Here is a 26,223-nt window from a genome sequence, read left to right on the forward strand (position 1 = left end):
AAGGGTCTTCCCAATGAAAGGTTTCAAGAGCTTACTAGCATGCTGGGAATGATAAATATCCATTCCTCAGCTTGAGGGAGAGTATTGTGAATACTAGAATTAGTTTTATTATTTTGTATTTTTGTAATAGTCAGTATTTGGGCTTAGCCCAGTAGGTTTCTTTATTCTCATTAAATAGAGAACTCTTGTACAGTTAATTTATAATTTTATAATACAAAAATATTTCTTTCAATTCTGTGTCTTCCTTTTTGTGGGCGGGTGACTTCTAAGGCAGTAGCATTGGTTAATGTCTTGCAGTGATATGGCAGTTATGTGTGAGCCACTTGTAACCATGAATAAAGACTTCGATAAATAAAATACTATAAACTTTCATTATGCTGTGAAGTTATAAAATTTGCAGTAAATGATAGAACAACTTGCTAGCAGTTCTGGGCACATTTTTATGTATGCATGTTTCCTCAGGTTACGATATGCATTTCATTACTCTCTGAATCTTCCTTTCTATTTTGTGATATATAACAACTGTTTACAGCAAGTTCCTGAAGAGATTGAAAGAGTGATGGTTGGTGTAGAAGCTTACTTGAGCATCAGAAAGCATACTTCTGATGCTGGTTTATCCTTTTTTGAGAATGATGATGAAAACGAGAGGGGTCTTGGTGACAAGGTTGGCTTCTGTTTAGCTTATACTTTATTACAAGATCTCTGTCTGTCCTTTGAGTAACATATTATTGTTTCTCCTGAATATAGCTTTTTTCCGCCTCTGATGAACGAGGTCTTACTTGCTATTGTGCATTTAGTGAAGGCATAACAGTAATTCAGAAATTTATTGAACTTTTATATAATTTTGTCTTTGGTTATGAATATTATACCTACCCTCTGTAGAATATTGTAAAGAACCAATTCAACTCAAAAGCTTAAGTTGTTGGGTGAAGGCTTTTTTCAATTGTTTATACTATTCTCTAACAAATATCTTAGATGGGAAGTAAAGGTTAGGGTTTGAATTACGTCACATTCAGATTTATGAATGTACCTGCCTAGACGGGGGAGGACTATAAATGAAAGCTCCCACTCTTAGGTAGTTTACAGTACAGGACGATTGTGGACTTGAGGCTGGGCCTAAAAGATTTTCATTTAGGAACACTATTGAATAGTATTTTTTATCATGTATTTATTGTGTATATCTATTTAGCCCATGGGATCAGATAAGTATAGATAGGATAAGAAGCAAAACTCTATTAGCACTTTGCCCCACCACCCTCTGCTGCCCTCTTAGCCACTATCACGGCTACTGCCTTTTTGGGTTTCAACTGAGGTAGAATCGAAATGGAAATAACTTTATGCTATCATATGTTTATCACACCAAGCAATGGATAGTTAAGAGTTGCAGGCCTTCAGTTCCGTATTGTATCTGGCCTTAATGCCCTGTCTTATATTCTTATAGTATTCTATCTTATCCTATCCTGTTTGATTCATCAAATGAGGCCAAGGGAAGTGATCTTGGATTAAATTTCTATTAGCGTTTTTCTTCAACTGAATACTTTTTCCGTGGTTTACAGGCCAAATAAATCCTTATATTTTCATTCATATTTAGTTGTAGTTTTTTAACTTTTTTTTAATGGACTCCCTATCTCCACAGTATATTTTCTCATTCCTCTTTATGAACTCTCTCTCATATATCAAATAAACGCTACATTTTGAAGGAGCAAAAGCTAAAGGCTAGGACGCTTCAAAAGATAAACAGTGTCTGTCAAACACATGATGGACACTTGTGTCGAACACAATACTTCAAATGTGTTTGTCTTGTGTCTCATGTCTGCCCTGCTCAGAGCAGAAGTGTTTAACTTGAGCTTCATTTTTTCAAATTCTTAAATCAATCAAGGCTTGTTTCTTTAAACAGTTGGAAAAAGATCCATGGTGTAACATTGGCAGCTTAAAATCCCTTTTTCTTGTAACTAAAGTAAAATTTTGTGTTTATCTTTATTTATGCCCCCTTTTTAAAGTTTTTTAGTGTGTGTGTGAAAGTGTTTGTTTTTCTAACATTTGACTGCTATTTTCCAGGATTTTTTGGAAGACTTATGGGATAGAATACAGCTTTTATCTAACAATGGCTGGAAAGTTGAAAGTGGTAATTTTCTCTTTTCTTCTTGGAAAACATAGTAGTGTAGTGGATGCTTACTATACCTTTATCAAAAAATAAAATCCTTTACCATTTTTCACTTTGTCTTCCTGTGATTTCAGGGCATTTTATCCTTATATAACGTGTTCATGTTGTGTGTATTATACCTAATGTTGTTAAGTTTACCGAATGTCATGTAGTAAATCTTCAGTTTAGCTAATATCTACATTAAAATGTCAAGACAGAGCCAAACTATTTACATCTTAGTGTATTTATTATGCTGAAGTTTGTTCATATATAAAACTTTTGTCATTTTTTGGGAAATTGGATGCAGCTCATTGCCGACGGTCTTTACATCCATTATAGTTTTTGGTCTGGCATCTTCAAGTTTTACCAGTGTGTGCTAGTGTGGTTAATCAAATTCACAACTATATAGGAATATACTTCTTCCGATGCATTATTGTTTTATGAATTATGTCACTATATAATATGTATCAGGTTAAGAAAGAAAAAAAAAAATATGGTTGACCTAATCTGACAACTGCATTTTCTTCAAATATCTTTAGGCTAACTTGAAGCCATGAATTTCTTTTCCCTCTTTTTGTGACTTTCCGCCTACTTGATTGTTAGACTGTCTTGGTTTCCGTCGATGCAATGCATGGAATATAAAGATTTCCTTGCCCTTTATACATATTGTTAGAATATTAGATATGATATGATTAGATTTGATTAGATATGATTCGATTCTGTCTTATCCGTAAATAGTCTGACTGTATTCTGACTGTATTAGAATTAGGTTTGGATTAGGTTTGGGCCTTACACTTAAGCCCATTAGGGTCTCTATATATTGTAACTCCCTGACACAGATCAATACACAACGTATTCTCTTACATTTAACTTGGTATCAGAGCTATTTCGTTCTGGGAACCCTCGCTTCCGCTTAGAAATCTTGTTCTTCGCTTTAAAACCTAAGCCCACTGCTTAGGATTCATCTTTTCTTTGCCGTGCGTCCTTCCGGTAAGATATCAAAGGCTGTAAGTCCTCTCCAGGCATCTTCTGCACGTGTCCACATCCCCAAACAGTCACCGGAGCACCATCAGCCACTGTCAGCCACTGTTCAGGCTGCCGGAGTACTTTTCCGGCGAGTTTTCAGTCTGGAACGAACGCGAACAGAACCCTCTCCTCCCGGCGACCTGCTCTGTGGAATACCGGCCACCATCGGAGTTGTCACGCGCTCTCACGCGCCTCCAGTCTTCTCTGCGCGTGGGCTTCACGCGCCACCTTCTGCCGGCGCGTGAGCACTATTCCGGCGGTTTTTTCCGGCCGGTCTTGGACAGAGAAGCTCGTCTTCTCCTCCTCTTTCTGGATCTGTGGTTGGTTCTTTGTGGGTCTGACTTTTTGTGCGCACCTCTTCTTGATTGGTGATCAGGTTCGTTTCTCTTTATTCGGTTTGTATCTTTGTGATTTGATACTATGGCAGCAAACCCTCCAATTCATTCGGAGGTCAAGTCTCCATCTCCTCCTTTGAGAAATTCTCCAAATATCATCTCTACCAATATTGGGTCCATTACCTCTTCAAAATTGAAGGGATCTGTTAATTACAAGAACTGGGCCACCTCTGTTCGAGTTTGGTTCTTTGGACAAGGATATGGGAACCATCTCACAACTAAGTCTACTGATGTCCCTAAGGAGGACAAGTCTGATTGGGAAAAGATTGACAACCAGCTTCTGAGTATCCTCTGGCAATCCATTGATCCGATTGTCTTGGATATCTTTTATTCATTTCAAACCTGCACTGAAGTGTGGGAGGAAGCAAAAAACCTCTACACTAATGATGTTCAGCAACTCTATTTCATCATCTCTCAGTTTATGGAATTGAGCAAATCATCCGACATTCAGATGGAGACATATATTGGCAAGAGTCGCTCTTTGATGCAGGCATATTTGGATATGCTGCCTTACCCTACTGATGCTACTGCATATCGGAAACAGGTGGAACGTCTCTTTATGGTTGCCACACTTTCTGGCCTTCCCGAAGAATATGATAATGTTCGTGATACTATCTTGACTAGTGGGGAGCCTGATCTATCCATGACGTATCAGCGTCTTCTGAATTTGAATAAGAAATCTGCTCCTGCATCGTCTTCTGCTGTTGATTCTACTGCTCTAGTTTCCCGTACTGATTTTCGCGGGCATATTGGAGGTGGACGTGGTCGTGGTAGAGGCCCAGGAGGCCGGGGCCCAGGAGGACGTAGCCCAGGAGGTCGTGGCCCAGGAGGCCCAGGAGGTCCAGTCGGACGTGGTCAGCGACCTCGTTGTCATTACTGTCAGCAACTTGGTCATTATGAGGAACGCTGCTACACCAAGTATCCTCATATGCGACCTTCTTTTGCTGCTAATGTAGCTCAATCGGATACTGCTTCAAATGGTTCAGTCTCTCTCTCCTCTGAAGAATATGCAGCATTCCAGGCCCTTCTCAGGAAGTCCTCTCCTCAATCTCAGGCCTCTGCTTCAGAAACTGGTAATCCTGTTGCTTGTGTTTCTCATTCTGCATCACTTGGTCCTTGGATATTTGACTCAGGTGCTACTGATCACCTCTGTGGTAATAAGGAACTCTTTTCTTCCCTTACATATTCTAATAATTTACCCTCTTTTACTCTTGCTGATGGAACTAAGGCCCCCGTTCATGGGATTGGACAAATCTGTCCAACCTCCTCATTGACCTTGACATATGTCTATTACATTCCTCACATCCCTTATAATTTAATATCGGTTAGTAAATTGATCAATTCTCTTAATTGTATTGTCACATTCTCAAACCATTCTGTTTCTGTGCAGGACCCGGGTACGGGGAAGATGATTGGAGTGGGCCGTGAGTCACGGGGTCTGTTCTACCTTGATGTTCCGAGTCCTTCAGTTGCTTGTTCTCTCACAGAGTCTCCACAGCTCATCCACAGTCGTCTCGGGCATCCTAGTCTTGCGAAATTGCAGAAGATGGTTCCTCTTTTATCCGGTCTTCAAACTTTAGATTGTCAGTCATGTCAGCAAGGAAAGCACATACGCTCCTCCTTTGCTAATCGAGTCAATAAACGAGCTGATGCTCCTTTTTCAATTATTCATTCAGATGTTTGGGGTCCTAGTCGTAGTGTGTCTATTTTAGGTTTTCGGTATTTTGTCACCTTTATTGATGATTTCTCCCGTTGTACTTGGATTTATTTAATGAAAAACCGTTCTGAGTTGTTTTCTATTTATCAAAAGTTTTCTGCTGAAATTCATACTCAATTTGGTGCTTCTATTCGTATTTTACGTAGTGATAATGCTAAGGAGTATGTTTCTGTTGACTTTTCTCACTTCTTAGCCACACAGGGTACTTTACACCAAACCACTTGTCCTCACACTCCACAACAAAATGGAGTAGCTGAACGTAAGAATAGACATCTCATTGAGATTGCCAGGACTCTTCTTATTCACACGCATGTTCCTCTTCACTTCTGGGCTGATGCAGTCCTTGCTTCTTGCTTTCTCATCAACCGCATGCCTTCATCTGTGCTTAATAATGATATTCCTCATAACTTATTGTTTCCAGATGTTCCTCTCTTTCCTCTATCCCCACATGTTTTTGGTTGTACCTGTTTTGTTCATGATCTCACTCCTGGTAAGGATAAGTTAACATCCAAAGCCTTTAAATGCATTTTTCTTGGTTATTATCGTCTTCAAAAGGGTTATCGCTGTTACTCTCCTGACCTCAAGCGTTACTTAGTTTCCGCGGATGTCACCTTTTTTGATCAACAACCCTTTAATTCTATCCCATCTCCATTGTCACAGGTTGATCATGTTCTTCCTGTTCCTTTTCTTGACTTGTCTTTGCCAGATGCAGGTGCTTCTACTCCAGATAAGCCATCACCTATTGCTCCAGTACCTAAGGACCGTCCACTTCTCACTTATCAGCGTCGTAAGACAGTACCTCCAGTCGACTCGACCCCTGCTGACTCATTGCCCTCTGCAGTTGATTCTTCCCCTCCGGATCCTTCACCAGAGGCTCTTCCCATTACTCAAAGAAAAGGTACACGTACTACTCGTAACCCTTATCCTCTTTATACCTTCTTGAGCTATGATCGCCTTTCTCCTCCTCATTTCACCTTTGTTTCTAGTCTTTCTTCTATTTCTATTCCTAAGACCACATGAGAAGCACTTTCCCATCCAGGATGGCGCCAAGCGATGCGTGATGAGATGACCGCACTTCATACCAATGGCACTTGGGACCTTGTTTCTGCTCCTCCAGAGAAGTCTATAGTTGGTTGTCGCTGGGTGTTTACTGTGAAAGTTGGACCTGATGGCCATGTTGATCATCTCATCAAGGCACGCCTAGTTGCCAAGGGTTTTACTCAAATCTTTGGCCTTGATTATAGCGATACATTCTCTCCAGTCGCTAAGATGGCGTCCGTCCGCCTATTTCTTGCCCTTGCTGCTGTTCGTCACTGGCCACTCCTTCAACTTGACATCAAAAATGCCTTTCTTCATGGTGATTTACAAGAAGAAGTTTACGTGGAGCAACCACCTGGTTTTGTTGCTCAGGGGGAGTCTGGGAAGGTATGTCGTCTTCGAAAATCCTTATATGGTCTCAAGCAGTCTCCTCGAGCATGGTTCAGTCGCTTCAGTTCTATTGTACAGGCGTTTGGCCTAATTCGCAGTAAAGTTGACCATTCTGTATTCTATAGGATTACATCTCCTAACAAGTGCATCTATTTGTTAGTCTATGTTGATGACATCATCCTCACCGGAAGTGATCAAGACGGAATCCATCAGTTAAAACAACATTTATTCAGTGCATTTCAAACAAAGGACCTTGGGAAGCTGCGTTACTTCCTTGGAATTGAGGTGGCGCAATCTAGACAGGGCATTTCTATCTGTCAAAGGAAGTATGCCTTGGATATCCTAGAGGAGACTGGTATGTTGGGGTGTAAACCAGTTGATACACCCATGGATCCTAATGTTAAGTTATTGCCCAGACAGGGGGAGCCGTTATCTGATCCTGGACGTCATCGAAGGCTGATTGGGAAGCTCAATTATCTTACTGTGACTAGGCCAGATATTTCTTTCGCTGTCAATACGGCCAGTCAGTTCCTTGATTCCCCTTGTGATTCACATTGGGATGCTGCTGCGAGGATCCTCCGATATATCAAAGGAGCACCAGGAAAAGGTTTGTTGTATTCGGATCAGGGAAATACAGAAATTTGTGGTTACTCAGATGCCGATTGGGCAGGATCACCCTCGGACAGACGCTCTACTTCTGGTTATTGTGTCTTCTTCGGAGGAAACTTAATCTCATGGAAAAGCAAGAAACAACCTGTTGTTTCCCGATCTAGTGCAGAAGCTGAGTATCGTGCAATGGCAAATACTACCTGTGAGTTGATTTGGTTAAAGCAGTTGATTCAGGAGCTTCATCTTTGTGAACAGAAACAACCCATGACACTCATCTGTGATAATCAAGCTGCGCTACATATATCCTCTAATCCTGTTTTTCATGAGAGGACCAAACATATAGAGATTGATTGTCACTTCATTCGGGAAAAGATTCAGTCAGGAGAAATCAAGACAGCTTTTGTCAACTCGTCTAATCAACTAGCAAATGTTTTCACTAAAGCTCTTAGAGGTCCTCGGGTTGAATACATTTGTAACAAGCTTGGTGCTCATAATATATACGCACCAGCTTGAGGGGGAGTGTTAGAATATTAGATATGATATGATTAGATTTGATTAGATATGATTCGATTCTGTCTTATCCGTAAATAGTCTGACTGTATTCTGACTGTATTAGGATTAGGTTTGGATTAGGTTTGGGCCTTACACTTAAGCCCATTAGGGTCTCTATATATTGTAACTCCCTGACACAGATCAATACACAACGTATTCTCTTACATTTAACTCATGTAGAGCAGATAATTCATGTGCAGTTAACTTCCCAACAAAATCATGTAACTTATGTTTTCTTGCGAGTTAGTTATTTGGGAATCTTTAGCCAGAGATAGCGTTAGGCACTTTGGCTCGAGACAACTCTCAATAAGGAGAAAAGGGTATATTCCAGAAGGAATAAATTGTAAATGGTTAATTAGTTACAAGGGGTTTCAATAGAAGTGAGAAGGTTAGGTGTGTAGTAAAATAGGAGAAATTGTAATTTTGAGGATCATCTTGGAGGGTAACGTGAAACCGAGCTCGTTCTCGGTTGTAAAGGGGTTTCCCCTTGGAAAGTGGATTCCTCCTCTAGTTTTCCTATCTTTTCAATAACAGAATACCCTTCTTTCAATCCCTCCTTTTCTCTTCTTTCCTTACTTTCCTATAGTTTTGGACAGCAATCATTCTAGGACCATAACAGTTTTTTTAGCTTGGGAACCATAACAGAATGGGTTACAGCAAGGAGCAGCTGGACCTCATCTGTAGGCTTTGTAGCCAAATCGCAGGGGATTGGATATGCAGGACCAAGAAACAAGGGAACTTGCAAGTCCCTTCTCACGAATATGTCAAGTGAAGGGTGGAAGGTCGTCATTTTCAATGTGGACTACCATTTCCCCCCTCTCATAAATGCCCAGAGAAGAGCATTAGTGTCACAATTTTTACAGAGGATGAAGGCTTGGATGGTGATGGGGAGATTGCTGTACCAGAAATTCAAGAGCAAGAGGCATGTGATGATACAGAAGCCTTCCCAAAAACTTCCTGTCAGTGGCTAGATTTGTTCTTGTTTTTAGCTGGGGGAATGACACAACACATGGCAATGAAATTCAGAGCTTTGGTAAGAGATGTAACTGCCATGATTTTTATTGCCCATAGATTTGTGCAGAAATTAGGCTCGAAGGTTTCACCTATGCCCTCCTTTGGGGTTAGTTTAGGAGATAGCTATAGGAGTGAATCTGCTTTTGAGGTTAATAGTGCAAGGGGAAGATTACGCCCTCGCCGGTGATTTTTATTTGTTTGAATTTGAACAGGGAGGATTTGACTTGATCTGTTGATCTTTGGGGTGGCTTGGTTGGAGACATTGGGAGAGGTTGATAGGTATCAGGTATAAAAAGAAGAAATAAGGAATTCAAATACTGCAACTGATATTAATTTCTATTGACATCAAACAGAATCAGTATGAAATACACTGGATTGTCACAAAACCTCAAGTAGATTCAGAGCAATTCGTGAAGCTCTGATTTTTCCCAAGTCCAAGTCTAGTCCCAGCCTTCCCTCCTGGGATCCTCCTCTCTATTTAAGCTTCTTGCATGCCTCTTGTGGTGTGACTTTCGCTTGCTCATCGTTTCCCCTAATTGCATGGTGTGCATTTCCTCTAACCGTTTGGCACAAATCCTAAAGTGTTGCCTTCTAATTACTTTTCTGCTGATTCAGCATTTGAGTGGTTACCTATATTGCCCCTAAGCTTCCTTCTAGAATAATTTTAGAGGGGTGGGGACGTATCAGAGGTAAAGGTCAATTGGATGCATGATGGATGAACATCTTACTCACATAGATATACATCTTATGTACCCAATCAAAGAATAGATAGCAAGAGGGTGTGTGCTGTTGTTTTCTGAGAAAGCAAGTATATGTTGCAGTTCTCAAATATCTTAATGGCATTTTACTTTTTAATTAGTACCTTCTTTTGACTTTTAATGCCTTGCATTACTTTAAGATTTCTCTTTCGAATACACTCTTACTCTAGGGTGATGTGAGGCTAGTATGACAAAATCATGTTCTTTATTGTGGTAAGCTTCAAGGATTGTTTGCTTAGAAATAAACATTAACTGGAAGCTTATGATATCTAATCTAACCTTATTATTGTGGATAATTTATTCATTTGACTTATCTTTTTCCTTTCCTTCTCTGGTTATATTTTTTCATGTAATACGCATCACTTTTGTTTACCTTTATTTCCTTGTGTTTTATTCCCTGCTTGATTATGTTTATTGTTTCCTTTGTTAGTTCCAAGACCTCATCTTTCATTTGAAGCTCAGCTGGTTGCTGGGAAGTCCCATGACTTTTTGCCAGTAAGCTGTCCCAACTTACCAAACCCGCCTTCTGTCCCTTCTGGCATTTCTATTGGTAAACAAAAGCATGAGGCAGAATTAAAATATCCTCAAAGGATACACCGGCTTGACATATTTCCTTCCAGTAAAACTGAGGTGATTGGCTTTCCATATGATATTGGTTTGGTGTGTTTGCACTGATTTCCGTTCTTTTAATCTTTTTTATGGTAAATTGTTTTTATATACCATTTGACTGGGATTATATTAATCAGTATGTGACCCTCGGTTTTCCCCTTTTATTTTGGGATTTTGTTTTAAAAAATTGAGTTTCAATTTTCAGGAATGCCTACTCACTAATCAACAGTGCTTCTCTTGTTTTTCATTTGATGAAATAATTAGTCCATATTATTCTTGAAGCATTAAGCTTTGGTCTGCATTATTTGGCAGTGTTTGCAAAATTTCCAAATCTTATTACAATGACAGTCAATTCCCCCCCCCCCCCCCCCCCCTTTAGGCTATTTCTCAGCCTTTAATACAGGGAATCAATCACTGAGTGCTATCTTTTAAGTATTTAAGTGATTTTTATATCTTGAAAAGAACAAAACGATAAGAGTTGTGTATTATTTTTTTCGAGTAGTTATATTATTTAGGCCCTGTTTGGGGTTTCTGCAGCTCGATTCCAGAAAAAAGTAAATATTTTTGATGAATTATTTGAGGATGCTTGTTCTTTTGAGAAGTATCCTAGGGAATGGTTTTAAAAGCTGTTGTTGCTGTCAAGAATATGAAATTCCTTAGAAACCTTATTGTAAGCGTATTTTTCTTAATTTAAACATCTATTTATATAGCTTTCTAATACCTGTTTTTGGATAAGGCTTGGTTCTTTTTGCTTTTAGATTCTCATGTAACAACATTTTTATGATAATTTCATGAAAGAGTTTATTAATCAGTGGTGCAATTCTCAGAAACTTTTATGGCATTTTCACCAAACAATATTTTGAATGTTCTTCCCACAGTAGATCTCGGCATCCATTACATAACAGCCTTCATAAAACCACAGCATTCCCAAGTCAGGCCCTTTTTTTATTATGTTCAATATTTTTATTTGGAACAGAAATAGTTGTGTTTTACAATTAGCATTCATCACAAATTTGTTCTACAACTATGAAGTTACTAGTTTGAATAAAAAAATGTTACTTCATAGTGGCTAATTCAAGTATAATACATATGTTGTAGGTTATTTTTTTTATTCTTAACTTTGTTTGGTCATCTACATTTACCTGTTTCGGGGATAAATTATTTGATATGCAGTGATTCCTCTTTTCAATTTTGTTCCTGCTAATATCTTTTAGTAGAAGATGCTATTTCAAGGTTGAACTGCATATTGATGTTTTTTTTGTTTATTGTATATTGCTGTTTCTTTAGGAGGATATCTTATTGTCTGCTTTTGTGCTTTTCTCTATTTAAACTCCTTCTCTTAACAGCCCACAAAATAGAATGGTTTTTTGTTTTTGTTTTAGTGAGTAAATTACTTTTTGCATGATGAGCGTGCTGATTATTTTCTCAACATGTAAAGACCATCAGTGTTTGGGTGGTATAGTATTACTTAAGCTAGGTTTTTAGGTTCTCAGTAATTTGGATTCCATTCTTGCCAATCGTATTTGTCGACTCAATGAAATAAATCTTTTGGATGGCAGGATCTACAGCCTATCGACCGATTTGTTATGGAAGAGTATCTCCTTGATGTGCTTCTATTCTTCAATGGCTGGTTTGTATACACTGTTCATTTTCTTTATACTAGAAGTTTTGTAGTGACACAGTGATTTGAGTGTGAAGAAATAAAAAATAAAAATATACTAAAACACATAATGGCATGCCAATTTGATCTTGTTAAATTGGTTTTGGTTCTACCGAGTGTCCTTGGATTTTTTAGGGTGAGCTTTGGAGCAGCGGTAAGGTTGCTCCTTGTTACCGGAAAGTAACGGGTTCAAGTCTGAGAAACAATCTCTTTGCAAAAAATGTGAGGGTAAGGCTGTGAATAATTGAACCTCACCCCTACCCTCGCATGTCGGGCTGTTGGGGAGCCTTGTGTACCGGGGTTTGCTCTTTGAGTGTCCTAGGATTTTTCCAATTTTTGTTATGTTACATCATCGGAAACTTAGGGTATATATGCATTTATTTTTTTTGGAGTTTGCTAGGAATACCTCTGGTCCTTTATATACTCCATCTCTCTGCTTTTTTACTCTTTTCCTATTAAAATGTTTTTGATGTAATTTTAACTGTTCTCATTTTTGGGTTCATGCAAAGCTAGTCGAAAGGAATGTGCTTCTTTCATGGTTGGCTTGCCAGTGCCCTTCAGATATGAGTACCTAATGGCTGAGACAATATTCTCTCAGGTATTATCATGTAAAATTGCCATTCCCCCTCCCTCCTTATGTTTGTAGTCTGACCTAGGTACTATAAAGCTTTAGCATTATGAGATTATTCAATGAAGCTTTCTTTGGGCCTCCACATGGGGTTGGGCAGCTTGCTATCATAAGCTTAAGAATAATGATATTACTTTTTGATCACGAGTGAAGTAACATCTAATGTGGTAATGTCTAAGGAATGTGATACAAACTCAACCCAGAAAATAATGGAAAAGATTGAAATTATGGGCGTGTTTGATTGTGTTCTGGTTTTTTTATTCTTAAAATTGTTTTGTAGAATAGTTAATGAAATAGGTATTTTCTATTTTTTTTTGTTTTGAAAGTTAAAAGTCAAAACACAAAATAAAAACAACTTATATATGTTCTCTAAATTTGATTCTAAAAATAAAAAACAGTTACAATTTTTAAAACTTTTTTTTACAAAACACGCCTTATCAAACGAGTTTTTTTTTTTTTTTTTTTTTTTTTTTTTGAAAATCAAAAAACTATTTTTCAAAACAGATTTCAAACGGGCCCTATATTGATAAAATCTAGACCTGACCCAACATTTTCTACTATCAAAAGCAGAAAAGAAAATTACAGAAATACAGAAATGTAAATAAACAGAAAAATGAAAGAAGAAACAGAAACCAAGCCGGAGCAAATTGGAGAGTGCTCTGATTCTCTCCCAAGTCCCAAGTCTAAATTCCTTGATACCCTTCTGTGATGCCAGTCTCTCATATTTTCATGATACAGCCCGTAACAGAATTCCACTCATTAGATTCTAGCAGATTTCACCACCTCTTTCTTCTAACAGATTAGTTATGCCACTTTTGGCTCGTCAATGAAATGGGTAAAAGAAAGAAAGCATCTTTCCCCGTTCTCTTAATATTGATCTCTTAACTAGCCAGGGATGTTGTATATTTCTCATGGTGACAAGCAAGATTCGAAAGTGTGGTGCAAATTACTATAAGGTGATAGGGTTCCAAATTTTCATAAAAAATTTAGTTAAGAAAACAGATAGCAATGTGTTTTTGCACTATCAGGTTCCTGGAGAGGAGGTTGAGGTTTTTGCATTGTATTGATGAGGTGTGGGCTTGTCCTTACACCTTACTAAATGGTTTAGATTGTGATAAAACTTAAGCACGTGGATAGTGGACTATGGATGTGTTAGAACCCATTCATCTCCCTTTTTCGGAAATCGTCTTGTCCAATGATCAATTCTAAATTGATAGGGAATGTTACAAGTGTTTCCGTGAGAGTTGTTTGAAGGGATATAACGGTGCTTTTGTATATTTGTTAGTTCTTATCCCCTTATTGTTTGGGTCTTCAAGTCCTTCATTTAACTCCTTTTCTTATTTTCTTTGTCATTTATTTCTATTTTTATCAAAAAAAGTTATATCCTTTATGTTTATAGTTTGAAGGGAATAGTTTAATAATAAATAACTCGAGGATGATGTAGTGAATCTGCCAACTGCTATTTTTAGTGTACGTTTAAATGAAAGTGTCTTTTTTTAAACAAAAAAATCTTTGTTATGTAAATTAAATGCATTAAACTGTTTAATTTTACTTTTTATATGGATATTGCTGAAGTTTGTTGGCTTGTACTTTTGATATGGATGACTGAATATGCCTTAGTATATTAGCAGATTTAGTAATGCTATATCTATCTCTCTTGCAGTTGCTGATGCTACCAAACCCACCTTTCAGGCCCGTATATTACACACTGGTCATTATTGACCTTTGTAAGGTACTTACAAGTGGACTTAAGATGGCTGACTTATTTTCTCCGTCACTGAGGAATTATTGTTGCCCCGATACACGTTTTATATGGATTTCAAATTTCATTTCATGTCTAATGCTTTCTAATCATGTGGCTACACAATAGGCTCTTCCTGGAGCTTTTCCTGCTGTTGTAGCTGGAGCAGTTCGTGCTCTCTTTGAGAAGATTGCTGATTTGGATATGGAGTGTCGGACACGTCTAATCCTTTGGTTCTCACATCATTTGTATGTTCAGAATTTTAGCAATTGCATTTCAGGATGCATCATTTAATTTAATATATACTTGTGCATGTTCTGTTTGAAATATATCCTGTCGTCCTCTGTTTGTTGTACTTTTTCTTTCACCTCTCTAATACAATTTCTTCTTTTAAAAGAGAAAATAATCTTGCACGTGCTTCTGTTGTGTCTATATGCTATAGTTGCAATATACACATTGAAAGATACTATTAGTATTCATAAATCTCACATTAAAATTCTCTGCACTGGTTATGTTGAGGGGTGAGATATAAGTCTTCTTCTGAATGTGATGCAATTGTTGAAGTGAATTGCGGTTTCTCAGTCACATTTCTTGGTACAATGTTGTTAACTTCATATTTCCGTAAATTATAGATAATTTCCCTAACTTTTTGGGAAAAAAATAGGTAAAAAGAATTGTGTTGCCATCTTATGGTATACAGCTTAAGTTATTACTGTAAATTTATGCCTATATAGGTTTGGGGCAATTATGCAACACTTGGAAAAAGGAATTGTATATTGAATTGTATTAAATATGTGCAAAGAGGTTCTCTATTTAATGAGATTAAGTGAACTAATGCGCTAAGCCCAAAGAAGCTTCTAGAATAACCTAAAGGAATAAGAATAATTATTTACAATACTCCCCCTCAAGCTGAGGAACAAAAATTTATCATTCCCAGCTTGCTAGTAAAATCTTGAAATCTATTCGTGGGAAGCCCCTTTGTCAAAACATAAGCTAATTGGCGACTCGAGGAAATGTATGGAGTGGAAATCAACTCGCTAAACCCTAAACCTCAATATGCTTAGTCCGATCATGTTGGATTGGATTATGAGCTATACAGATGACAAACTTATTGTTACAAAGCAACTTCATGGGTCCTTCACATCTGATTTTGAGATCATCAAGTATGATTTTTAGCCACAACAATTCACAAATGCCTTGAGTCATAGCTCGAAACTCCGCCTTTGCACTTGATCTAGCAACCACACCCTATTTCTTGCTGCTGCATGTCACTAGGTTGCCACAAATAAACATACAATAGCCGGTGGTAGATCGGTGATCAAGTACTGACCCAAATAATCGGTGTTAGTATACACTTCTAAGGAAAGATTTCCTCAACGCCAGAATAATAGCCTTATATTCGGAGTATCTTTAAGATACTAAAGAATCCTTTTCACTGCATGCATGTGTTTTTTCTTTGGATTATGCATGAATTGACTGACAATACTAACTGCATAAGCTAAATCATGTCTAGTATGGGTTAGATATATTAACCGCCCCACTAGCCGTTGATATTGTCCTTTATGAACAGGAGGGCTCTCTTCTTCATTGTCGGATTTGTGATTTTGCTCAATGGGAGTACTAGAGGATTTACACTCAAGTTTCTTGCCTCTTTAAGAAGATCGAGGACATACTTCCTCTGAACTGATAGAAATTCTTTCTTTTGAATGAGCTATCTCTATTTCTAGGAAATATTTCAATCTCCCATTAGGTCAGAACCATCAATAGGCTCGCTAGAGGAACCTCCTTGAGAAGAACCTTCTTTCTTTGTCGAGATCATAGTAGATCCATCAATGTTTTTAGAATCAGAGGACAATAACAAAGTAGACCTATAAGATATTTTAGCATTCATCATAACTCCCCTGCGAGTCTCATCACCCCTAACGATGTTAAAACTGTAGAAAAGGATGGTAATTTCTCTTTGCCAAAGTATTTAAACTCGATTAAGGTCGTATTCAGGGTTTAACCCTACAAGAAAATCAAAGATGTGATCTTTTTATATTGTCGCAGCTAAGGCGGTAGCATCCTTAGTACATTTAATCTTCAACCTCTGATATTGATCCAACTCTGTCCACAACTCCTTCATAATGCCATAATAGGTTGTCACAGATAGTGAACCCTGTTTGGTAGAGAAGATCTTATTTCTCAACTCATAGCAGGAGGCCACATTTTGTTTCAAAGGATATGTTGATCGAATAACTTCCCAAATTTCTTGAGCGGAAGATAAGAACATGCAGTGACGACCCACATCAGGAGTCATAGAGTTCCATAACCTTGTCATAATAAGAGAGTCCTCATCATCCCACTCAACAGACTTGGGATCTGTTTTGGCAGTAGCAGGGCCATCAAGATGAGCAACCTTCTGATTCCCTTTAATGAAATAGTGCGAGCAAGTTGAGACCACTGCAAATAATTAGTCCCATCACGACGATAACCAGGATGTAAGGAAGGAAGGTCATTGTGACCAAAAAGGGCAACTGATTGTGTAATGGGCTGTGTAGCTACCGAAACGGTGGAGCTGCTACTATCAGCATCTGTCATTGTGCACAATGGTATTCAGAGAGCCCCCAAAATAGAGGTGGCAAAACGGGTGGAGTCGGCCGACTCGCCGCCAACCTGTCAAAAATGGGCACCCGCCCCGTATTATGGTGGGTTGGCGGGTCAACCCGCCTAAAAAATTAAAAAAATTATATTTTATGAGTTTTATAATATTACTTATTTTCATTTCTCACTTCCCTTAGTTTTTTTTCCATCTCATGCCTAAATGTATCCTAATATTTGGTCAGACATTGTTTAGGAACTTATTTTTGCCTTCATATATGGATAATCTTTGTTATAATAAAGTTTTTTTTTCTTTATTTTTTCTAGTGGAGTACTAAGATATAAAAAATTAGATATCACAAAGATTTAGTGACAAATAAAATATTACCAAAAAAAAAAAAAAACTGACCCGGCCGACCCATCCTGACCCACACTCAACCCGTTTTTACCCGCAACCCAGCGGGGCGGGTTGAGGCGGGTTAAAATGTGTAACCCAACCCGCCCTGTTTTGGTGGATAAGTGGGTTGATCCGTCGGGTTCAACCCATATTGCCACCTCTATCCCAACAACAAACGAAGGGTTAGATATGAGCAAAGGAGATCCGAAAAGCCAAAAAAATTGAACTTTTAGTTAAAAACACAACAACACACAAATCAAACAACGTCCGATCTACAAAATAAGCACAGATATGGAAATAGCAAGAAGAGGCGAATCAAACGACAATGGTCTGAGATGGAGAACCACCGCCCAGAAAGCCCAGCTCCAACGAAGACCGGAAACAAGGGTCCACACTAAAGGCGGCTGTCGTAGAAGCAAGGCCCTCAGAGTCAAGAGTTCTGATACCAACTTGGAAAAAAGAATTGTATATTTAATTGTATTAAACATGTACGAGAGGTTCTCTATTTAAGGAGATTAAGTGACCTAATGGGCTAAGTCCAAAGAAGCTTCTAGAATAAGCTAAAGGAATAAAAGTAATTATTTACAAATATAATTATTTACAACATTAAGTCTTGGATTATTAACTGCAAAAGTGCCATTAACCATTAGCGATTTAACCCTTATCGATCACAATTTCTTCAATAACCACTCCCCACTAATCCCTAACCAGTGAGGGTAGGTGTGAAGGCAATCCTTAGTACGCGGCCTTACTTTTGTATATTTGTAAAGAGGCTATTTTCCGGATTCAAATATTAGCCATAAAGGAGTAGCTTTACCCCTGCTTCAGGCTTGCCCTCTTCAATATTAGCCATTAATACATCCGATCAATCTAAATGGTACAAGTAAATGGATTAAAGTATTTACCATTAGTAGATTGATAACAGGATGACCAACTCATGGCTATTGTTGATACAATATATTGTTTTCTATTTTGTAATTCTAATTTCATTTTTAATACATTGATATTTTGTATTGCCTCTGCACCTGGACTTCTTTGTCTCTAATGAATTTATTTTATTATAAAAAGGGGGAAATTATAAGTAATGAAGTTTTGGTAAAAGTATTTCTAGTTTAGGAATGATTGACAATTCAAGGGATTAATAAGTTAATTTGCGGGTTGTTTACAAAAAAAAAAAAGGTTAATATGCGGGTTCACTCTTTGAACATCTTTAGTCATAATTAACTAGTTGAGTGGTTAATTGCCCCTCCCCTCATTCCTAAAAAATAATTAAATAAATAAAAATAAAATAAAAAATTTCTAGTTTTGGCTGTGAGATGGGTATACAGAACAGGAGTTAGGAAAGTCAAGCTGCAATTCTGACATTTCTAGCCTCTGATCCATGCTGCAGTATTACCAGAATCTCTTTGGCAGGCTCTTGGATTAACTATGATCCGTTATTAAAGGCCAGCTGTTGATCTTATAGAAGGGTATATTGACTTCAAATCAAGATCCTTGTACTTTTTATGGACTCTGCAATATTAGAGTTGTTATGGTTAAAAGGCAATCGAGATCTTGTGGCTCTAAGCCAAGCAGATTAGTGATTTGTAAGAAATTGAGAAATTGAGCTGGTGATCGATCGTTGATGAGGTGGTTGCTGTTTATATTGGAATATGTATTGCGCTTGAATGTTGGTTTTAGTAGGTTTCAAGAGCATGGGGTTCATCTATTACTGGAATCAATGGTTGTGTCATGTTTGAGTAAACCCTATGCAGTATGCAGTCAGGATATGTTGTGGCTGTATGTTAGAGTATAAAATAAATCATTAAAGAGACCCTCACCTAACAACTTAAGCTTTTGGGTTGAATTGGTTCTTTACATGGTATCAGAGCCTCATATCTCGGGTTCAATCCTTGCTGCCCACTATTTTCTTTGTGGAATTTCTTAGCACAGGTAGGCTGCGCCTGATGCATCATCCACCTTTCAAGTCCAGTGGACTCTCTTGTGAGGGGGCGTGTTAGAGTATAAAATAAATCATTAAAGAGGTTCTCACCTAACAACTTAAGCTTTTGGGTTGAATTGGTTCTTTACACTGTATTAGAGTAGAAGTAGAATAACATTGCATTCTTACTTGATGACTACTGTGTTTATTATGTACCTTACTTATGAGATGATTTCCTTTCTGTATAGATCTGTGTTGAGTAGTTAGGTTTCAGTTAGATGCTGACTCATATAATGCTGACTCATATGTTGTAAAATCTTTTCATTCATAATTTAGATTCTGAGTAACACTATTACTGTCTCTTTTTGTTACATTTTATCTCCCTTTCTATCTCTTTCTCTTTAACACAAATATGGTATCAGAGCCTTCATTTTGAGGGCCTGAGCCATTTTTCAGTTCTTTTCCATGGCTTTCGCAATTTTTTCGTCTCAAATCAACTGTAACAGTTCATCCAAGGAGAACAAGGCTCCATCTCTTTTCAACTATCAGATCTCCGTAAAACATACTAGAGATAACTACTTGTTTTGGAATCAAATCATGGATCATGTAAAGAAAGAGACTTAGATGTGTTTTGGTTAATTGCTTGGATGATTTTCCTTAAACTTTGATTCTCTATATTCAAGTGAAAAATAAATACAATTTTCATTTACAAGATATTCTATTTCCTATGCTAGTGCTGCCATTAATACTTTGTGCTTCACTAACACTATTTCCAACAATTACATGGCTGGTTTGGTTCCGACACTCCCCCTTAGCTGAGAATAAGTGTTCTCCATTCCAAGCTTGGGCGCTGTATTCTGGAAGGCCGAACTATTAAGCCCTTTGGTGAAGATATTTGTGAGTTGTTGATCGAAGATACTTAATGAGTACAAATTAGTCCACTATTCAGTTTCTCCTTAATGAAGTGTCTCTCTATCTCAATATGTTTGGTGCGGTCTTTGGACTAGATTGTGGACAATGTCAAGAAGGATTTTGAGCCAAAGTAATTCAAATATACATTGAGCCATCGCTCTAAATTGTGGCTTTGCACTAGATTTGGCCACCTTGCTTTTTACTTCTCCATGTTAGAATGTTTCCTCCAATGAATGTGCAATACCTGGTGGTGGATTTTCAGTCAATTGAAGATCCACCATAATTAGCATCTGTGTAGGATTTCAGCAACTCATCTGATCCCTTTTCTTGGTGTTCCCTTGAGGTTATGTAGCACGCGATAAGCTGCTTGTAGATGAATTTCCTTAGGGTTATGCATGAAATGGCTAATTGTACTGATTGCATAAACAATATCAGGCCTTGTGGGTGAGAGGTAAATGAGCTTCTAGACCAATCTTTGATACATTTCTAATTCTTTACCCACTACAACGTCTTCTTCTGCTGGACCAATCTTTAAGTATGGATCTATGGGGTTCTAGCTGGCTTGCATGCTTTTTCCCTAGTCTCCTTGATGTTACAGGTGGTATTTATCAAGAGGGTCAACCAACTACTTGGAGGGTTTATTCCCGTAGGAATATACCAAGGTTAAGTTTAGAAGAAGTAAAAAACGGTTGAGTAGTTAGTTACAATTGTTGATAGAAACACTTGAGGAAGAGGACGTGGGAATTGCGCTGACATCTAGTGCTAATTTTGCTATAAATTTGGACGTGATTCAATCATGTTGGCATAGATTTGATGAAAACTTTGTACCCAGTCTTCCTCCTCCAACGTATGCCATAAAATCGCAGTATTTTGGTCCTTGTCCTCAGCAACATGATGACTCTCTCTTTCTGTTATCTTTTCTCTCATTTCCTACCTTTTTCTCTCTGAACACAAATAGGCTGCAATATTAGAGAAAGTGGTGGTGCATGCTGAGGCAAAGGTTTTTATAGAAAATATTGAGTGAATTGCTTGAGTAATTTACACTCAGCATGCTAATATTTATTTACATGAACTAATAAATGCATCTTGTATTCATGAACAGAATTGTAAGTATTTCCTAAAATCCTATTGATTCCAATGCTACATTAAGCACTACTATTTACAATGCTATATCAATTACAGTTTCACTTCCCAATAAATAATGTTTGTCATTTCCAACATAGAGTAATCAAGAACCTATCTCCAACAGTTTATGATAATGTAAATGCATAAAATTGGTTTAATGGTTGTATTAAATGAATTAGTTGCTACTAGTGGGGAAATGGACAATTTATAGCTCTCGCATCCTATGCACTGTGATGATGAACAAATAATTGTTTCAAACTTTCAATCATTTATGTTTTGCAGATGAAAAATAAGTAATCCGTTGACATATATACATACCGTGTCTATATCCTATTGTATTTGGTTTCCTCTCTTGTTTGAAGATTGTGCTGTATTGTTTGTTTAACTCATTGCTATACCTTCTTCCTGCCATATTCACAATCTTGCTTCCTGCCCTCTTGGTTTGTTTGGGAATCCGGTTTAACATTTTTTAGTGTTAATGGCTCAGGCTGCAATAAATTATTTTTATCGGTTCTCTTTTTACTTTCAAAGTTGACATGTTGATCAAAGTTGTACCTCTAGTGTGTTCTTGTTTGATTTGGTTGATGGTTTATCTATGCAGATCAAACTTTCAGTTCATCTGGCCGTGGGAAGAGTGGGCATATGTCTTAGACCTCCCAAAGTGGGCCCCGCAACGGGTCTTTGTTCAGGAGGTTTTGGAGAGGGAAGTTCGTTTATCGTACTGGGACAAAGTTAAGCAGGTAATTATCCATGGCAGAACCATAGTAAAGATTGCTTTTGCTGGACATGACCTCAAGGTGTTGCAGTACTTGAATGCATTGCCTATTATGATTTTTTTATGGATATGGCTCATAGGAAAATCCTAAAAGGATGTGTTTAAGTTTCTTTAACTGTTTTTGTTTTCGACAGAGAGGAGTGGATGCTTCTCTATCAGCAATTGCATTAATTGAGTAGGCTTTAGTTTCATTTCATATAGTCGAAGTATTAATGTCTCCATGTTACATTTCATGATATTTTGTGTAGAGCATTGAAAATGCACCTGGTTTAGAAGAATTGCTTCCTCCCAAGGGTGGACCAAACTTCACTTTTGGTGCAGAAGATGGTAAAGAAAACAATGAGCATGTGATATCTGGAGAGCTCAACAACATGGTTAAAGGGAAGGCACCTGTCCGTGAAATAATCTCATGGATTGATGAAAGTGTGTTTCCGAATAATGGTCTAGAAGTTACCCTCAGAGTGGTCGTACAAACTCTTCTCCATATTGGATCAAAGAGTTTCACTCATTTGATAACTGTCTTAGAGAGATATGGGCTAGTCATTGCAAAATTATGTCCTGACCAGGATAAGCAAGTCATGCTAATAGCTGAAGTGAGTTCTTTCTGGAAGAGTAACACCCAAATGACAGCAATAGCGATTGACAGAATGATGGGTTATCGACTCGTATCAAATCTTGCTATTGTGATATGGGTCTTCTCAGCGGAAAATATTGAGCAATTTCATACATCGGATCGTCCATGGGAGGTACTTAATTTTGGTTTTATGGATGGTTAATTCGTAACTCTTCCCTTCTCAGATAAAAAATACACAGATTGGGGAATCATCTATCTTATGCTTTCAATTGTATTTTCACTTGATCAGCTTTGGATAGCTAATGCTTTTTACATTTTAGTGCTGGAAACTTTTCATCTTATTGTTCTTGGTTTGATCGTGATTTACAAATCACAACAGATATTCAATTTTTAAATTATTTGATCTTCATCACATAAACTTCGTCTTTTCATTTAGTAATTTCCATCCTGTTTTCCATCCAACAGGTTCTTAGAAATGCAGTAAGCAAGACATACAATCGTATTTCTGATCTAAGGAAAGAGATATTATCTCTAAAAAAGAATATTTTATCAGCTGAAGAAGCTTCCAAGGAGGCAAAAGCAGAGTTAGATGCTGCGGAGTCAAAACTCACTCTAGTGGATGGTGAACCGGTTCTTGGTGAAAATCCTCTTAGGTTGAATAGATTGAAATTACACGCTGAAAAAGCAAAGGAAGAGGTCGTGTCTCTTAAAGAATCTTTAGAAGCTAAGGAAGTTCTTCTTGCCCGAGCAATTGATGAAAATGAGGTAATTGATGTAAAACTGCTATTAGTTAATTTGTCTGCAGACAGCTTTTCTTATTAAACATGATATTTGATGTTCCACTACAATGTCTTTGAACAGAAACATTTTTCTGTTGTGATGAACTGTGTTATAAGGAAAGTGGATATGCCAACAGTGTTTCTTACTTTTGAAATATTCATTCTCTCTTTTTTCCTCAGTGATTTAGATGATATCATGTACATAGATAACCTGCGTTAGGTAGCAAGAGCTTTTGGCGAATGTGGAAGGGTGATATTTCAATGAAGCGATAGATCATAGGTTTATGTGTAGTAATTTACACATGTCCATATCTGAAAGGTGGTTATTTGTGCAACATTGCAATAAAAGCACAGAAGAGAAATATTATTAGAAGGATGGGTTGGAACTTGGAAGTACATAATAAAGGACGATTAGGAATCCTCCTACGCAGAAAGAGAGAGTACAGCACGGTAAAAGGACTGGAGTAGCTAACCCAACCACTTTTATATTTTGATTGCTGTCATGTTTAAGACACATAAAATAGCACTCTAATACTTATACTCTATAAAGAACCGATTCAATCCAAAAGCTTAAGCTGTTGGGTGAGGATACATTAATGGTTTTATATATCTCAACACGCCCCCTCACACAAAAGCCCACTGGGCTTGAAGGGTGGACAATGCACAGGCCCACCTACCTGTGCAAAGAAACAAATTCCACTAGAAAGAAAGTGGGGGCGGTGAGGATCAACCCGGTACACTGAGGCTCTAATACCATATAAAAAACCAATTCAACCCAAAAACTTAAGCTGTTGGGTGATGATACATTAATGATTTTATATATCGCAACATACTCTACAATTTACAGATTTTCTTCTCACTTCCATTTGTAGTTTATCTAGTTTCTTGGCTTGTGTCGAAGCACTTTGGATTTACTTTTTATGGAGTTATAAAAGCCATTCCTGGGTCCTTTCTGGCTTGCTCAACAGCTAAGGCTTCAGAGTATTGGTCAATGGTTCAAGTGGGTTTTTGACCCACTTAATTTGAATTCCATGCATTTAAAGCTCTGTTTCTAATAGTATTTTCCTTGCATTGGTGGCTATTGGCACATACAGGCATTATTTCTCTTGTTGTATAAAAGCTTCTCAAATGTGTTGACCGAGCGACTTCCTGAAGGATCTGGAACTAGAACATTGCGGGAATTGAAGTCTGCACAAGTTGATGCGATGGCAGTGGACACTGAAGAACTATCATCAATGGAATTAGACAATGAGAATCAGAGACCTCAGAACAGGTTCTGAGTCCTTCCTTCTGACCTAGATAAAAAAAGAGTAACCAAATTACTGCGTTGCTTTGTGGAAGTTACATATTCATAGAACGTAATAACTTTGGTTTCTTAATCTCTTCTGCAGTCAGTCAAATGGTGGGAAGAAAAGTGGTGCTTATAATGTAGGTGAAAAGGAGCAGTGGTGTATCACCACTTTAGGTTATGTGAAGGCCTTTTCTAGGCAGTACGCTGATGAGGTATTGTTCAAGTCACAGTGCTTGCATTTGAATGCTATCTTAGTTTTTATGTTGGGAATGCCATATAAACAACACTATGTACAAAAACTTCTCTTTTTGGCAAAATTCCGTATCTTATCTAATGGTTCTGCAATGTTGCTGGCAGATATGGCCCCATATTGAAAAGTTGGATGCAGAGGTATTGACAGAAAAGGCACCCCCTCTTTTTCGGTCCGCTGTTTATTCTGGTCTTCGAAGACCAATTAATGAGGCTTGATCAATTTATTATTTCTTCTGGCTTTTTTTTTTAAATTAACATAAATCCATTCTTTGAGTCTGATGGCTAAGCATTCCCTTTAGTTGATCAAAATAGGAAAGCTGTATGCTATTGTAATGTAAATGACAAGGTTGGTATTAGAAGAATCTCCGCTGTTTAGATTCTGATGGGACTTGACCATTGCCACTGTATATTACCTATTTCGATCATTAGCTACTAATTGGACCTAAATACAAAGACTGAAGTTTGCACACCACCTGTGGTGCTTACCGGGTGGGTTGCAAAAAATTTGAGCCTTAAAATGCATTGTGATTATAGTTTAACTCAAATGTTCGTTTATATTGGTGTAGATAAATGGCTGCGTTTACGATCTCTTTTTCGTCTCTTAAAAGAAAACTGACTTTCTATATATAATTTCTTTATTGTTTATGATCCTCCGTAGTAGAGCATTGTTATGTATGCCTGTAAATATTGGAATGTCTAAAAATTATCAACCAGTACAACTTTGATAATTCAGAACGTTGCTGGTTACTACAATTACAGAAGTGAAGATCTACATCATGTTTGGTATTTAGGGCAATTTCGTATATAACTAGAAATGGAGTATGTAATAATGATTCTACCTTAAATTACATTTACGTGACTAGAGGTGCCTCTTCTAGAGATTGTATTGGACTATGTAGCACCGATACGACACGTGACATGACACGACACTCCGACACGTCAATCTTAAAAAATTATGGATTTCGACACGTTGGGACACGTTTTAATATTAAATATTTTTAATTTATATAGTGTATATTTCATTTAATATTTAATGATTTAAGAAAAAATGAAACTAAATTAATAATACCCATCAACACGTTATAAAGATGGAAGCTTTAATAAAAAAAATAAGAACTGAGATGAGAGAGAGATATATAATATTAGATAGAGAGATCAAATCATATTAGAGAGAGATCAGAGAGAAGAAGATACAACAAGAGCGTGATAGGAATTGACAACAATGATGCTGAGATGATCTCTTATCTACTTAAGGGAAAAAAGACAAAAAGATAAAATTGATATGATCAGGTGGAAGCTTTATTAATATATTTTAACTTTTTAAAAAAATAAATTTT

At 37.5% G+C, this 26,223-nt stretch overlaps 1 protein-coding gene across 1 annotated transcript; it reads left to right on the forward strand.

Annotated features, from left to right (window-relative positions):
• Positions 1–518: 518 nt before the first annotated feature.
• On the forward strand, positions 519–25,393 carry LOC133295169 (nuclear cap-binding protein subunit 1). The gene is made up of 13 exons (XM_061493965.1): positions 519–664; positions 2,059–2,125; positions 10,073–10,272; positions 11,811–11,881; positions 12,425–12,509; positions 14,203–14,271; positions 14,410–14,528; positions 21,817–21,955; positions 22,239–22,736; positions 23,030–23,329; positions 24,438–24,616; positions 24,735–24,846; positions 24,992–25,393. Exons 1-13 carry the CDS (start codon positions 560–562, stop codon positions 25,100–25,102), a joined length of 2,055 nt encoding a protein of 684 aa, XP_061349949.1. The 5' UTR covers positions 519–559; the 3' UTR covers positions 25,103–25,393.
• Positions 25,394–26,223: the final 830 nt, after the last annotated feature.

Source organism: Gastrolobium bilobum, unplaced genomic scaffold, assembly GCF_033153095.1.
Source record: "Gastrolobium bilobum isolate Gb01-03AN ecotype WA unplaced genomic scaffold, APGP_CSIRO_Gbil_v1 utg5265, whole genome shotgun sequence".
Lineage (NCBI taxonomy): Eukaryota > Viridiplantae > Streptophyta > Magnoliopsida > Fabales > Fabaceae > Gastrolobium > Gastrolobium bilobum.